This window comes from Mercurialis annua, linkage group LG1-X (genome assembly GCF_937616625.2).
Source record: "Mercurialis annua linkage group LG1-X, ddMerAnnu1.2, whole genome shotgun sequence".
Lineage (NCBI taxonomy): Eukaryota > Viridiplantae > Streptophyta > Magnoliopsida > Malpighiales > Euphorbiaceae > Mercurialis > Mercurialis annua.
This window is the reverse complement of record NC_065570.1, coordinates 5155011-5171105: the sequence shown is the minus strand read 5'-3', so window position 1 is coordinate 5171105 and position 16095 is coordinate 5155011. Positions and strand designations below refer to the sequence as shown.

The 16095-nt window shown below is 34.5% G+C and overlaps 4 protein-coding genes across 4 annotated transcripts; 2 read left to right on the top strand and 2 right to left on the bottom strand.

The window, feature by feature from the left end:
- Positions 1–20: 20 nt before the first annotated feature.
- LOC126664458 (pentatricopeptide repeat-containing protein At4g13650) lies at positions 21–3406 on the bottom strand. The gene is made up of 2 exons (XM_050356850.2): positions 3265–3406; positions 21–3114 (listed from the first exon to the last, which is right to left on the bottom strand). The coding sequence occupies exons 1-2, from the start codon at positions 3361–3363 to the stop codon at positions 40–42; spliced, it is 3174 nt and encodes a 1057-aa protein (XP_050212807.1). The 5' UTR covers positions 3364–3406; the 3' UTR covers positions 21–39.
- Positions 3407–5560: 2154 nt separating this feature from the next.
- LOC126658550 (PHD finger protein ING2) lies at positions 5561–9311 on the top strand. Its single transcript, XM_050352673.2, has 7 exons — positions 5561–5750; positions 5855–5926; positions 6107–6318; positions 7728–7791; positions 8164–8420; positions 8552–8590; positions 8909–9311. The coding sequence occupies exons 1-7, from the start codon at positions 5705–5707 to the stop codon at positions 9017–9019; spliced, it is 801 nt and encodes a 266-aa protein (XP_050208630.1). The 5' UTR covers positions 5561–5704; the 3' UTR covers positions 9020–9311.
- Positions 9312–11054: 1743 nt separating this feature from the next.
- LOC126660484 (protein SINE1) lies at positions 11055–14179 on the top strand. Its single transcript, XM_050354023.2, has 3 exons — positions 11055–11363; positions 11833–13159; positions 13478–14179. Coding segments are annotated over exons 1-3 (1821 nt in total). The 5' UTR covers positions 11055–11361; the 3' UTR covers positions 13970–14179.
- A 1-nt stretch (position 14180) lies between these two features.
- LOC126660489 (protein NDH-DEPENDENT CYCLIC ELECTRON FLOW 5) lies at positions 14181–15683 on the bottom strand. The gene is made up of 2 exons (XM_050354034.1): positions 14668–15683; positions 14181–14426 (listed from the first exon to the last, which is right to left on the bottom strand). Exons 1-2 carry the CDS (start codon positions 15622–15624, stop codon positions 14232–14234), a joined length of 1152 nt encoding a protein of 383 aa, XP_050209991.1. The 5' UTR covers positions 15625–15683; the 3' UTR covers positions 14181–14231.
- Between the last annotated feature and the right edge of the window lie 412 nt (positions 15684–16095).

The following is a 16095-nucleotide window of genomic DNA, read 5'->3' as shown; positions in this document are numbered from 1 at the left end:
TGAAACCCCTAGTTTCCAACAATAATCTTGCCATTTTGCTTACCAATAATCTTTGCAAGAACAATTACCACCCTCAAAATGGTGAAAGCGGTATGCATCTCGCACCACTATTATTCGGTTTGAAATCTTTGATATAAACTTAATCCATGTATGGCAATCATTACAGACACGGAGATTCTTTATTACACGTATAGGAATGGGGTTAGTCAAACTGAGGAGTCCAAATGAAATAGCCAGTTTCTCACTGTGAATATATACAGTCGGGTCCTTCTGCTCCTGCTCATCATTCAATAGACTATATCGATCTTGTACATAACCAATTTCTTCTGCCCGTTTATTTAGATCAGCCAAGAATTCATAAATTTTTTCTGCTAGTGGATGCAGCCTATCACCAACAAAAAATGCATGAACAGAGTTCTTAACCTCAATCCAGCTACGGCCAGGTTCTTTTTTCACTCCCCTGTCTTTCATCATTTGCCTGGTCTGATCCCTACAATCCCATTTCCCAGCTATTGCATACATATTTGATAGGAGAACATAAGATGCTGAATCTTCAGGTTCCACTTCCAGCAGATGACGAGCAGCAATCTCTCCAACTTCAGTGTTCTTATGAATTGCACAAGCACTTAAAAGGGTCCTCCATATCATTGCATCCGGTTCAATTGGCATCTTGTCAATAAAAGCTCTTGCTTGGCTCAACCGACCAGCACGACACAAAAGATCCACAACACATGCATAATGCTCTGGCTTAGGAACCAAGCCATGCTCTTTGCTCATTGACTCAAAGTAGTCAAGCCCTTCATTTACCAAACCGACATGGCTACAAGCTGATATAACTCCCACAAAAGTGACATGATTTGGCTTCACACCAACTTGTTTCATTCTCTCAAAAAGACTTACAGCTTCAATACCATATCCATGTTGGGAATAACCTGTGATCATAGCATTCCAAGATATATCATTTTTCCCAGGCGTCTCAGAAAACGCAGTTCTGGCATCGTCAATGCAACCACACTTTGCATATAATGTGATTAATGCATTAGAAACTTCAACTTCTGAATGAAACCCAGTTTTGATAATCATGGTATGGATTTGTTTCCCCTGTTTTATATTTGCCATATTGGCAGCAGCACTAACTGCTGAACCAAATGTGAAAAAACTAGCTTCTACACTACCTCTTGTCACTTGACCAAAGATCTTCAGTGCTTCCTCATAGTATCCACTTTGCGCAAATCCAGATATCAATGCATTCCACGATATACTATCTTTAGCGTCAATTTTTTCAAATGCCAAGTATGCTTCTTCAATTCTACCACATCTAGCATAAAGACTAACAAGTGCATTACCGATTGAAAGATCTTCTGAATAACCAGATAGATATGATTGAGCATGAATTTGTCGTCCTTGGTTTAGTGCTCGAATACCAGCGCATGCACTGATAGCACTCGAAAAGCCTATATTATCTGATTGAATTCTGCGGCTAAGCATTTCTTCATAAAGTTTAAGAGCCTCATTGAATAAATCATGCTGTGTGTACCCTGCTATCATAGCTGTCCATGAAACAACATCTTCCTCGGAGAGTCTTCTAAGAATTCCTCGAGCGATATCTAGTTTTCCAAGCTTAGCATACATGTCTATAAGTACACTACACACATACAAATTAAACTGAAACCCAGTCTTTATTACCTGGGAGTGGATTTGTTCCCCTAGATCAAGAGCTTGAAAACAAGTGCAAGTTCTCAAAATACTTGGGTAGGTAAATTCATTAGGTAATAAGCCTTCAATCTGCATTTGTCTAAATATTTGAAATGACTTGCTTAAATCGTCCAACTGCCCATATGCCACAAGCATCACATTCCATAAAACCACATTTTCTGTTTTTGTGGTGTGAAAAAATCTATGAGCGGTGTTTATATCAGAGCATTTAACATAAAGATCAAGCAGAGAACCTTCAATTATAATATCAGGAGACATCCCTGCCTTTACAACATATGAATGTAGTTGTTCCCCCTTAGAGAGAGACTTATTTGATGCACAAGCACTCAAGAGACTTGCGACCGTAACACAATCTGGTTTTAGGAGATCAAGCTGCATTTTCTTGAATAATTCCAGAGCCCGATCACTATATCCTTGCTGAGCAAGGCCAGAGATTAACGAGTTATATGAAACTCCATCCTTACATTGTATTTTGCGGAAAACTTGTTCAGCAGATACAAAGTCCCCTGAGCGGGAATACATTGTGACTAGAGCATTGCACACGTATGTCTCCAGAAAAAACCCAAACTTGAAAACGAGTGCATGAAGCTGCTCCGCAATATCAAATAACTCTACTTTCTTGCACGCACTTAGAACGCTTGAAAACACATATGGAGTAGCGTGTATTCCTGACATATGCACTTCATAGAATAGGCGGACAGCTTCTATTCCATATCCATTCTGCGAATAACCAGAGATCATAGCCACCAAAGAAACATTATCCTTAACACTTAAATCATCAAAAATCTTTCTAGCAGAATGTGTTAACCCATTTTTGGCATACAAATCGACCAAAGGATTACATGCAACGGGACTAGTTTCAAACCCGTGATAGATAATGCTAGCATGTACATGCTCAACATAGCGAAAACCAACATGGCCGCTTCCACAAGCCTTTAAAACACTGGCAAAGGTGACTACACTAGGGTTTACATTTCCCTTTACCATTCGAAAAAACAGAGAAAACACTAGATAGCTCATTTTCTTTGCAACAAAAGCAGAAAATACCTTATTCCAAATTATTACATTTCTGCTAGACATTTCATCGAAAACCTTATCTACACTAACTAAATCATCTACTGCAAGATAAAAATCAATGAGCTTATCACCTAAAACAGTTTCGCTATGGAAACCCGTCTTCAGAATCTTCGCGTGGGTCTTTTTACAATCTAAAAAGGACTCAGAATTCGAACATGAATCAAGAATCGATAGATATGTTTGAGAATTCGCTCGAATTCTACGCTCATCCATTAGATGTAAAGAATCAATTCCTCTCAGATTATCTTCATTTTTCAAGTCAGAAATTTCATCCAATGCATTACAAGCTACTCTCTGTCCACTCAAATTCCTGTTAAAACACTGCCAAAAGAAAAGAAAAAATCACTTCAGTTAAGCAAGAAGAAAAGGAAATGAGAAAAATAATTCAACTCAATGTGTAAATAAACATTAAAGATGAAATTTTGAAATATGGGTTATGATTATGTAGATAAATTTGAACTGGGTTTTTACCCGTTGAGTATTTTGAGTGCGTTTTAGAGTGAATGAAACTTTGAAATTGCGCGGGAAGTTAAAAAGGAAGGATCTTGAGATTGAGCTGCGAAGAGACATGGATTTCAAAGGACAAATTCTAAACCATCTTACAAACGGTTTAATTTTTATAAAATTTGGTAATGAAATGTATGAATATAATTGTATATTTTTTTTTATTTAGTATAGCATCTCTAATTATTAACACAATTATTATACACGCAATTTAAAATTAATTTTAGTTGTAAATATATAACGGTTAATATTGTCAAAAAAAATATAACGGTGAATTATTATTATTTCCATAAAATTTATCTGAAATACTTTTGTTTTCATAAATTTTTTAAAATATTATTTTTCTTTTCATATTTGAGTTTTGTTTAATTAAAACCTCTCTTACAATAAAACTTCAATTAACTTAAAAATGAGGAATTACTTTAATTTTCAAGTTTGGATGCTTTTGGTCGTGTTTTTATTCAATTCTTTCTTCAAACTCTTTTGTTTTTACTTGGGGATCAAACTCAAGCACAATTATAAAATAAATTGAAAACAATAAAATTAACTAAAATCGCTTTGTGAAAAGAGTTTATTTTCATCTGTTAATTAAAGAAAATACATAAACAAAAGTATTATTAGAGTGTTTACAGTCTTTTCCTATTTAATGCAACCAAGTCCAAACTTTTTTTTTTTGGTAAGCCCATCCGGTTTCCAAGGCTTCGCCCTGACTAATCCGGATCTGACCCGCGTCGCGCACCTGGCATGGTGGGTGAGTCTACCAGCGGGAATTTTTTGCATTCACAAGGACTCGAACCCGAGACCTTGTTTAAGCGATATCAAGCCGCAACCAAATCCAAACTTTGAGTGCAAAACAAGTATTAAATCCTAATCTAATCTAGCACTAAAAATAATTTTGTGATAAATACAAATATACAAATAAAATCAATAAAAATTAACTGAGTAGTAATATCTTTTTCCAGTTCCGATTAGGATTCGGACTTCCTTATTGAAAACACAAGTGTTCCAGTTTAAGGTTTGCGTGTCTATAAATTAGACTTGACCTAAACCCTCAAACCCCATTACTACCTTTCAAACGAAACTTCAACACCAAACTAAACCCTAAAACTCCATTAAAACCTTTCAAACCAAAACTTATCAGCGTATACCCAATGACGAGTAACGTAAGCTTGATCTTGAACATCCACGACGATCATCACGTGGAAACCACAGTTCCAACGTTGGATATTGAGTTCCACATTCTATTCAGATACCAACTCTTGTGTCCGTCGGACATATCCGACGACGACATGATCATTGTGGACGATGTTACACTCCCAGAACAGCGAAGCTCGCTCAAGATTCCTCTGGTTTTTCTTGAGACGTTGAGTTTGAAGCATGCTCTTGAGACGTTGAATCTTGAATCGGGTGTTGTTGATTATCTGACGGAGAAGCTTGCGGAGGCTGTCGATTCGCGGTGGCGGCTGCATGGGGTGGGTGAAGGGTTTGCGTTACTGGTGGAGCTGGGTGTTTTGAAGACTGATTGTTTGAGTCAAGAAGAGACCGACAGGATTTATGAGTTGATAAGCAAGGAATTTGATCTGAAAGATATGGCTGATGAGGGTTCTTGATCTTGTTTTTTATTTCGTTTGTGTAATTAGGTGTAAATGTTCTAATTTTGTTGTTTTGTCTCCTTAATCATGTTTTGGTAATGGGATTAGAAGTGCTTAATTATATCTGTTTTTAGTTTATCTAAGAATGTTAATCTATTAACAAAAAAAAATGTTATTCTATTTCTAACAAATAATAATCATGTAAATTCACTTATTAAAATATACTATCATCAAGTCACTTACTCATAACAAAACTTTATCAATTCACTGTAATTTTGGACTGAGCTATTTTAAAGGATCAAAATACACAAATCAAAAGTATCATCAAGTGCTTACATTTTTTTAAAAAAGTTCTCATCCTTAATTCTCTCATTTAATTTTCCACACAAGGGACAAAGTTGAAATCCGAGTAAGATTATAAAACTGCAGCTTACTCTAATCAAAGTAAGATTATTCTGATAACATTTTTATGAGGTTTAAATGTATATAAAAATGCTACTAGTATATTAATACATTTTAAAAAAAAAAGTTAAATAACCGATCTGGCTAATTGATATAGTCCAGGAACTAATTTAGTATACTTTATAGAATTCAAGCACCTACTGTACTTATTCCAAAAGAATAGGCCCCCTCGCCAACGGTCAAAATCCCCTTAACTGTCAGTTCGCCCAATTAAGGAAATTTCCCCCAAAAAAACATCACAATATTTCCAAACCTAAGCGACATCGTTTTAGTCCTTCTTCTACCTTCGGCACACAAAACGACCTCACATTGAAACCCTAGAACGAAAAAAATCCAAAAAATTAATCGCAATAATGGCAATTGCACGAACCGGAGTCTACGTCGACGATTACCTAGAGTGTAATTTCATCAATTTCATTTCAATTGCATTATTTGTTCCCTTTTTCAATTTTTTTTGGAGTTTTAATAGATTGCAAATTTCCTTTATTTGAAATTTTGAACAGATGCAAGTACATTACCAGCTGAGCTTCAAAGACTTCTCAACACTATCAGAGAACTGGATGAACGGTCCCATTGTAATTTCCTCAGTGTCTTAGGGTTTCAGAGTTTTCACACTTTATGCATTGCCAATTTTTGTTTTTTTGAAAAAAAAAAAATTGGTGACTATCGATAACAATTTATGCGTTTTGATAATCTTGGCTATGTCTAATTGTGCATTTTCTATTTTTGAATATGTTCTGTTGTGTGGATCGAAGCGATGATAAACCAAAGTAGGCAGCAAACTAAGTATTGTTTAGGATTGGCACAAAGCTCGAAGAAGGGGAATGGTAGTAATTATCATTATAATGGTATAAACGAAGAGGATGATGCTATAGAGAGAATGAAGAAAGATATTGAGACTAATCAAGATAGTGCATTGAGTTTGTGTACCGAGAAGGTTCTGTTGGCGCGGCAATCACATGACCTTGTAAGCATCTTCTGTACTAATTAGTGCGTGTAATTAGTTTGTATAATTATATTTCAAGATTCAGTTTGAACTTCTCTGACCTTGCGGAGCTTGTTGTATGCAATACTATACTATGGTTGGAATAAGTATTTTAGTCATATTCTTTTCATTTAGACATGATGCATTCGATAGTAATGCATTATTTTTTTATTGATTGGGCTATAATTAATTTGAGGAATGTAGCCTAGGGTTTAGAGATAAACTGATGCATTACATGTTGTATCTGTAAGTAGATGACAGAGTAGCATATTATTTTTGAGGTCTTTTGCCAAATTATAGATTTTATGCAGCAGTATTCTTAATAGAAATCTCTGCCACATGATTAGAGCATCTGGTTATATTGAGATATGTAGTTTGCATTGATCTGTGGTATCTGATTAGGTCAATATCAACTATTTTAGCCATTTACTATAATGTAAAGCTTTTGTAAGTTACTCTTATGACATCATGTTTTCCTATTTTATGAGATTGAGATTCTCGATAGTGGGTTATAGGATCACAAGGTTTTCACTGATAGGGGCAAAGGCCATATATTTTTAGAAAAGATTGAATAATAGTTCTGCTAAGGTCTAAACTTTTTATGTTAGCATGGGAACTCAAAATTCCTTGGCGAAGCAGGCAAATTATTTCTGATCACTATAGTAAGTGGTTAATGCACCATCTTCATGAAAAGATTAGCAGCTCTTCTTTCCTTAATATGGAGGAGTATCATTCCAAGGCTTCACTTACTAAATTTTCACTTCTGGGTGCCTAAACTAGCATAGCTAAATTTTATAAGTTCATCCTTAGTTGATGACAGATAGCATAGCAGTCATTTCTGCTTTTAAATCCAGACTTCTTATAAGCGTCTTACATGGCCACTGAAACTTGGGTTCTTTTCTGTTCCTACTTTGGCTGTTGCAGTGTACTGCATGATGTCTTCTTATTGCGTATATACTGTTTACTCCAAAAGTCTTATAGCAACATATATACACTACTTGCTAGCGAATTTACAAGCCTAATAGAGTACTCTTGACTTTCAGAGTTATTCTAGACAGTGTCATTTTTTGCTCACCTTTCTTCTTGTTTGTTAGTATTCATAAGCCAACTTCAAATGGTTCATCATTTGGTTTCACTTTTTTCATTGCTATTTTCAGCTGAATACGTTCTTTATACATATCCTATGTGGTCTAACTAACTCCTATGCTTCTATAAGACCTAAGAGAATGTAGTAGACTAATAGTAGTACTATCCATCATTAGTAAAAGACAACCCATCAATGTTATGTTATCTAAAACAGCTATGTATGTTCAGTTTAACCTACAGCTTAAGTAGTTTGGGCGTTCATAAACCTCCTGCAGCTTAATTTGTCTTCTTTATTTTAATTGCAGATAGACAGCCATATAAAACGTCTGGATGAGGATCTAAATTACTTTTCAGAAGACTTGAAGCTTGGTATGTTGGATGCATGGAGATTTTTTAATTTTATGGTCACTTCTTGGAACTCTAAATCCTGGAACAGGCCCATACTTAGTGAGCTTATTGATGCTTAAGCTTCAAATAAGTCCCGTTCCAATTTAAAAGTAGCAAAATAGAAAACTGATTAATCTGTTTAATTCACATACATTTTGTCAGTATGATCTGCTATATGAAGCGACAATATTTGATTTTTCCTTAACTTAGTTGTTCAATAGTAGGTAAAATGTTCAATTTCTCATTGTCTTTATGTTTTTGTAATCTGCAGAAATTAATTGTTCAAGCGGCTTAATTAATTTCTCATGTTCAATTGCTAATAACGTTTATGTTTTACTTCCTTTGTCTGAATAGAGGGCAAAATATCACCAGATGAGCCAGCAATTCTTCCCCCGCAACCCATAATAGTCCCTAAGCTAGAAAAGCGTAAATCCTTTTATGGAACACCTCAATCAAAAAGGATTGAGTACAGGGAGAGGGAGTGGGATCGAGAACGTGACAAAGATTTTGAGCTCATGCCTCCTCCTGGAAGTAAGAAGGATTTCTCTATCCCTGCTGATGTAGATCAGCCCATTGATCCAAATGAACCTACATACTGCGTTTGCCATCAGGTTCTGTTATTTATGCTATTATTGCAGTTTCAGAGTTAATGCTACTGAACAGTTCTTGTGCAAGTAATTCAGTTACCATAAACATTCTGGTAAATTACTAACTACCACTTTATTTATTGTAATTGTTTTAGGTGTCCTTTGGAGATATGATTGCCTGTGATAATGAAAATGTGAGTATCTTTTACTTCTCCTAAAACTCGGTGAAGTTTTTTGCTTGAGCATCTTAGAAGTTTTTTACTTAATAAGCCTGTTCTAGTTTGTACTGTAAATTTGAATGTTTGTAGAAGATTTTAGATAATTTTAATGGTAGGGATGATCTGAAATCTGAATGCTACAACTCAATGCAACGTGTATGGATGCTAGTTTCAGTCTTGGAATTATGATTAGGTCTAGCCTTTAAATCTAATATCAAGATGTAGTTTTTGTTCATTATATGCGTTACCTATTTTGCGTGCATTTTGGGTTAACGCACCGATTGTCCATTACAGTGCCAAGGAGGCGAATGGTTCCATTATGCATGTGTTGGTCTGACCCCAGAGACAAGATTCAAGGGAAAATGGTATTGTCCAACTTGCAGACTGCAGCCACAATCTCAATGATATTTATGTGCATGTATGTATTTCATAATTTCTGTTATTGTCCAAAGTTGCTCCATCGCGTTGGCTCTAAATTGTTATGATCGATCTAGTAGAGCCAAATTTTGTTTTCCTTGGTCTATACTCTTCGATTTTAGTTCACCCGAGCATCTTTATCTGAACTTTTAGCAAAATGGCATTGCTTTTTTCAGGATAACTTATCTATTTTTAACACCCTATAGGTGTGTGAAGTGTGTAGTTGTGGAAACAAAGATGTATATAATGGTAAGTTCCATTTATTCCATTTTGCTACTAATATCTTCTAGATGTTTCGATCTTGGCACATTATTTTAAATTTTTGGATAAAACGATAGCTTTATCACTTTATCTTTATGTAATTGGACCATCATTTCATCTTCTTGACAAGCAACTTGTTCTAATCCATATATCTCGTGTGAAAACATTAGAAAATTATTATCTTCATATTGTGTTTTTTTAGCATGGACTTAACTTTCAATTCACCTTTAGTTTTATGTCAGCCCGGACTTAATCTTTGTGTAGCCCCGAATTCAATATAAACCTATTTCTATTTTTAAATTTTTTATGTCTATTTATAAAAATTTGATCCCAGTCGGGACTGCAACCTACCCTAATTTAAGGATAGTTCCACCCTTGCTCATCCTTGTTATTTTGCAAAATTGTCGGATCTCATAATAAATGAATTAGATAGATAAAACTAGGGATGTAATCGAACTAATGCAACATGTGAGTTAGTTGAGTTTGAATTAAATTTTTATCTGAAATCAGTTTGATGTCAATTGAATCGAACTAGATTTAAGCTATTCAGATTAATTATCAAATCAAATTGATTAGTCAAATATTTCGACTTAAGCGGATTGATTATACGGTAGCTAAAACTGCTGAAATTTATGCCTGAAAAAATTGGAGTTTATTTCAATTTCATGAGATGTTTCTATGGTATTTGAAATCAAAAGTGAGCGGGAACTGCTAAAATTCTTTTCCTTTTGATGCCAATAATATTAAGAGTTAAGACAAGTTATTACTGAAATGACGAAACTGTCCTTGAGTTGTTTATGTTTATTGAAATTTGAAAGTGAAAACCTCGTGAAATACTAACGGCACGCAACTCAATGATTTGTTTTGTCCGATTCACAAATGGCACTGAGCTTGACCAAAGTACCCTCTATCTATTAAACAAACATGTAAGAGGAGGGACATTAGCCACTTCATTTTAATTATATTAAATATCCAAAATTATATGGATAAATTTCATTAATTATTGATTGAAATTTACAAGAGTTACACAAATAAATAAAATAAATGATCAACAATGTAAACATGGTTTAGGATGCATTTATACAATCAAAATACAACATTTATTGGTTCAAGTAGTAAGATTTTTTATTTCTTGATTTGAATTTTAAAAATTGTGATTTATCACATTCAACTCCAAATTAATTGACTTCAACTCCATATTGACACTAAAAGTTTTTCTCAAAATCCAACTGCATTTTTAGTATCATATTTACTAGTTTATTATTTCTAGCTATATAAAAAATTTATTTTGTTATATAAAAATTTATTTTCTTATATAACAACAATACATATTACGAATTTAATAAGAAGAAATTTTAGTTTAAAATGATAAATTATAAAATTTGAACTAAACTATATATAATTTTAGATAATAATTTCTTAAAAATAAATTGGTGCTATTAATGAATTACATTTCTTCATTTATATATAATGTTTAAAAAATTTAATAGTTGAGCCAATTTTTTTATTGTATTATTTATTTTTTAAAATAATTATACTTGATCTTCATAATATATGAAGTGCATCAGTGTTTTTAAATGTACGAAAATAATTAATACTATATTCTATAAATAAGAATTGTATTCGATAAAAGACATTATTCTCAGTTGATTTTGTATTGCAAGACAAAAAATAAAGGTTAAAATTGTCCGAACAGACTTAAATGTAGTTGGAGCCTAATAGAGAAAGGACAGCGGCGGAATTTCAAATAAAGATTTGAAATACAAAGCAATTTTGTTTCCCTCTCCACAAAAATACAAAACATAGAAACAAAATCCAGAAAAGGAAAAAAATATCCTTAAGACAGCACTTCAAAAAAGTAGGGATTTTTGTATTTATGAAAAATTTGTTCTTTTGAATACTGAAATCAAGTACCCAATTCAAAACCCTAAACAACCCACCACTCCAATTCTTATACACATTCAGAAAGATTGTATCTTTATGTGTTTTCAGTTTCTTGAACTCAAGATTTGACCATTTTTGGATTCTGCTAGTCAGGAATAGCAAAAGAGATACATTTAGCTTTAAAAATGTGAGTTTTTTTTTTTATGTTTCTTCACAAATTTTAATTACTTGTGTATAGTTATTGGTTATTTAGGTATATAGGAATGGGAATTTGTTATGCATATAAGAAAAATTAAGATTTTTGTTCACATAAAGCAACACTTTTTTTATAGAAAAAATTGTTAAATTTATGAACTTTAATTCTAAATCTAGTTTTTCATTTTTATTGCAGATATAAAGTTGTTTACATTTATTTGTTAAATTTATGAATTATTAAATTGAAATGTTATTTGCATTTTGTTGCAGTTATAAGGTTTAGGATTTAGAATTAACATATACTTGTGTTAATTGTAATAGTTTCAATTGAAGTATGCATCTTTAATTTAGTAAGTCATACATAAAGACAGCATATTTTGTAAATATGGCATTAATAATCGGTATGTGAAGACTGTATTTGCTGATCATCTCGGTAAATTGTTTCAAATGATTGTTTTCAGGTCAAAAGTGAGTAGAAATCTCAGCCCAATTTTGCGGAGAGAATTGGCGAATCTTGATAAAGACGCTGAAAGTCGTAGATCAGCAATGCAGGCTTTGAAATCGTATGTGAAGGACTTGGATTCTAAGGCTATACCGATCTTTCTTGCTCAAGTTTCTGAAACCAAAGAAACCGGTTCTTTGTCCGGAGAATACACCATTTCGCTGTATGAAGTTCTTGCCCGTGTCCATGGAGTTAAAATCGTTGCTCAGTTAGATAGCATCATGGCTACTGTTATCAAGACCTTAGAGTCAAGTGGAGGTTCTTTTCCACTGCAACAAGCATGTTCAAAAGTAGTGCCAGCAATTGCAAGATATGGAATTGACCCTACAAGCCCTGAGGACAAGAAGAGGCAGATAATTCACTCTCTCTGTAAGCCTCTTTCAGAAGTTCTCTTTGGCTCACAGGAAAGCCTTGCGTCTGGGGCTGCCCTTTGCTTAAAGGCACTTGTGGACTCGGATAATTGGCGATTTGCTTCAGATGAGATGGTGAATAGGGTTTGTCAGAATGTAACTGTTGCTTTAGAGAATAAGTCCACGCAGACTAATTCACACATGGGCTTGGTAATGGCTTTGGCCAAGCATAATGCTTTAATAGTTGAAGCATATGCAAGATTGTTGATACAATCTGGATTACGCATTTTGAATGCTGATGCTGCAGAGGGTAACTCTCAAAAACGTTTGTCTGCCATTCACATGATTAATTTTTTAATGAAATGTTTAGATCCTAGAAGCATAGTTTCCGAGGTTGACCGGATAATTGAGGAAATGGAGAAGTGCCAATCAAATCAGATGGCTTATGTGAGTGGGGCTGCTTTTGAGGCTTTGCAAACTGCTAAGAAAATTTCAACTGATGAAGGATCAAAATATGAAAAGAGTCCGGTTTCAGCTACTGGATCAAACTTTGGTAGAAGAGAAAATAGAGGAAGGGGAGTTTTATCTAGTTCTGGAAGTTCTTCTCGAACAATTTCTCCTGAATCGCAGACACTTGATTCCTTTATTGAATATGACTCTTTGGCCGAGTCACCTATTTCAAGTACTCAGATTTCTCCAAGTATGGAGTATGACCGAAGGAGTGTGAATCGAAAACTATGGAGTTACGAGAATGGAGGGGTGGACGTTTCTCTCAGAGATGGTTTATTTTCAGAATTGGCTAACGGAAGTCCCATCCATGATGCATTTTCTGGAGATTCTGGACATCATGAACTTAGCAAGAATAGTGGAGACTTTTCAGGGTTCTTACCCCGAACTCCAAGAAATGGACTCAGAAGTGCCACTCCCAGTCCTCAGGTAAATGCACTGACAGTCTGACATGTTTTCAATTGCATAAATGGAGAAGTGTCAAAAGTTTAACATCTTAATCACCTTATGCATTAGGTTTGGCTAAAAATGGTTGCCAATTTTTAGACCATGTGAGTACTAGAGGCTTTAATGCTCGTTTGCCTTTGCTTTTTTATGCTGACATTGTTCCATTGATTGTGTTAGTACTAGTAAACGTACATAAAACTGCATAAACATAACATACAATATCCTGATTGTAATTTTTTTTTCTAGTGGTTTTTGATTGCTAATATATTTTGTATTTGCTTATCTTTAATGGTGCTTCAGAGATCACGCTCTCATTTAAATGCTGACAACATTAGCATCTTCACAACACCAAGAAGGCTTATACGCTCTCTTCAGGAGCCTAATGATGTAGACTCTGATTTCTCTGAGAAAGAAAGTAGAAGGTTTAGAAGTCCATGTTCAAGGAATTTTATCTATAGTCCAAATATGAAGTTCAACAGAAATGGCTTCCAGCACAATGCAGGTTGTGAGGATGAAGAGAATAGAAACTCATATGCTGGTGGTGAGCAATTTCAAGATACCTCTGAATCAGTATCATCAACTGATGATATTCCTGTCAATGCCCACGTGCAAGTTTCTCCTGAAATTAGCAACGGAAACAAAGATGCTGCGTTAAGGTTTTGCAGTGGAAAGAATCGTTGGAAGAATTCTTACAGGTTAATCATCGGCTTCTTCTTCGCTCTTCTTGTGATTTTTTCGTCATTACTATGGATTGATGGACAGGATCAAGGTAGATATCTTGTTCCGACTTAAGACTTCCATCGTTGTATCAAGAACCAGTTAGGATACTGCAATAGGTCACTGTTAAAATTCTATGTTCTTTTGTCTGTACAATATTTAGTCAGCTCTTTCAACCTTTAAGTTGGTGGAACTCAGTAATTGCTCCTTCTACGAGGTGTTTGAATGTAATCTTAGATGTTTCGCTCGATTATGATTATTATTCTTCATTTAGCATTCGATAAAGTTATCCTTATACCAACATAATATTATTTTAAGTGTCTGGGTACATCATCTATCAGAGATTGGGGTTATGCAATTGCTGACCGCCTTTCCATACATCTCCAGGACTCAAAATTACTGGTTTGAGCATTGCTGATTGTCCTACACATATATATGAATACATACCATACATTTCATGGCTTGATCCTGGACTAGACATGTATAGTTCATCAAATCCAACTCTTCCTACCACAACTGAGTTTCTTCTGCCCTGTTTTTGAAAAAAAGTCAATCACTTGTTAGCACACTGAAGAAGCAATTATGCGATGGAAAACCGTGTTACACCAAAACTTATCAAGTCCCAATTTTTTAGCGATTTATTTCTGAATATGGAAATGACTTTGAAATTCCAAAATGTTATATTTATAATCTATTGTTCTTGTAAAAAATGTCGTTTTGCTATTATTTGTTTCAAGATGAGGGAAATACGAAAGTTTGAAATGATCAAGTACCCTGTCAATGATCGTGAATTGGCTCGGTGCACTGGTGTAAATTCTGCTCATTGCATCAGTTAACTGCTTATAGTTTTCATCCTCTTCACCTTCTATTTCTTCTTCATCAGAGTCTTTCTGATCTTTTTCACCCCTGTCAGGAAAAAACCCGTTGAGCTTCAAATCATTCCATACTTTTCCAGGACCATACGGCGTTTCTTTGCCAAGATCAGGAGGAACTATGCTGAAATTTGATGCGAACAAAGGTCTGTTAAAGAAATCTGATCCTTCCAATCCATATGCATAAGTAGCTTCTGGTGTACTTACTGTCAGATGGCTTATAAGCGAACCCATTAACCGAATCGACGAAGATTTTGCGTTCGAGACTACAATCTCTGAGATCAAGGTGTCTTCTGTGAGACTCAAAATATGTTTTACTTCTACATTATCATCATCATCTGTACTAATCAGCTCAACCTGAATATACTCATCAGAGTTTCCTTGGATAGTACGGAGAGTCCAATTACTTGGAGACCAAGTAACCTCATCATCACTTTCAAAATTGAAAGCAAAGGATACACCTCCTTGTACCATTGGATTACCATCTTCCCCTTCCAGGACAGAAGTATGCAGCACCTCGGCCGTTCCGCCGTGCCACATGTGCGCCTTATATGACGTGATTAATCCACTTGGCAGCATCAAGGTGGCTGAGCTTCCATTCTCTGTTTTCAGCTTGGCAATGCAGCAATTGTCACCAATATCTTCAAAAGTGACTCCATGTCCACTGAATTCTTGCTCCAAGTAGTCTACATTGATGGGTTGATATGGGATTGAAGCTACAGATGGAAGTGATAATTCTCTCTTCTTGTTAAGAGAAATTGAAGGGTTGTAAGAGTTAAAGGAACATTGATTATTAGTAGAGAGAGTTGAGGAAGAAATAGTAGCAACTGTTAATGAAAACAGTGCAGTGGAAGCCATAGTTAAGACTGTTTTTTGTTTAAAATCTTTATTCTGATAGTAAAGATAGACTGAGAAAAAAAGAAAGTTGTGGCCTGTGGGGTTCCACTTATCCCTCAAACTAGTCCTTTTGGTTGGTTCTTATTGAAATTACTTGGATTTTTTAAAATATCTTTACATTTTTTGTCTTATGTTTTCAGTAGTTTTAACCTTTTTTTACTACTTTTGTCTTAAATGCTGTTGGCCAAGCATTCAACCTTATCTTTTTGGATAATTGAAAGAAAAAATTCAAGTTTTTTAGGGTTAAATTCAATATAACCGTGAATTTCAACGTATTTTACAATTATAATAGGAACCTTATATCAATGTCAAACACGGACTGTCATTTTTTTTGTAATTCGAAACGCGATCAATTTTTTGATAAAAAACATTGATGTGGAAGTCAGAACAATAAATATTCTAGTTTGTATTAAAACTCTTTGTGTCCAATGC

What these genes read in the sequence shown, in the direction of transcription:
- LOC126664458 (XM_050356850.2), bottom strand. Translation starts at nt 3,363, where the DNA reads ATGTCTCTTCGCAGCTCAATCTCAAGATCCTTCCTTTTTAACTTCCCG. An exon ending in GCACTCAAAATACTCAACGG is followed by an intron (nt 3,115 to 3,264) that starts GTAAAAACCCAG and finishes TTCTTTTGGCAG; the next exon opens with TGTTTTAACAGGAATTTGAG.
- LOC126658550 (XM_050352673.2), top strand. Translation starts at nt 5,705, where the DNA reads ATGGCAATTGCACGAACCGGAGTCTACGTCGACGATTACCTAGAGT. An exon ending in CGTCGACGATTACCTAGAGT is followed by an intron (nt 5,751 to 5,854) that starts GTAATTTCATCA and finishes AATTTTGAACAG; the next exon opens with ATGCAAGTACATTACCAGCT. An exon ending in CATACTGCGTTTGCCATCAG is followed by an intron (nt 8,421 to 8,551) that starts GTTCTGTTATTT and finishes TAATTGTTTTAG; the next exon opens with GTGTCCTTTGGAGATATGAT.
- LOC126660484 (XM_050354023.2), top strand. An exon ending in GTGCCACTCCCAGTCCTCAG is followed by an intron (nt 13,160 to 13,477) that starts GTAAATGCACTG and finishes ATGGTGCTTCAG; the next exon opens with AGATCACGCTCTCATTTAAA.
- LOC126660489 (XM_050354034.1), bottom strand. Translation starts at nt 15,624, where the DNA reads ATGGCTTCCACTGCACTGTTTTCATTAACAGTTGCTACTATTTCTTCC. An exon ending in AATTCACGATCATTGACAGG is followed by an intron (nt 14,427 to 14,667) that starts GTACTTGATCAT and finishes TTTCAAAAACAG; the next exon opens with GGCAGAAGAAACTCAGTTGT.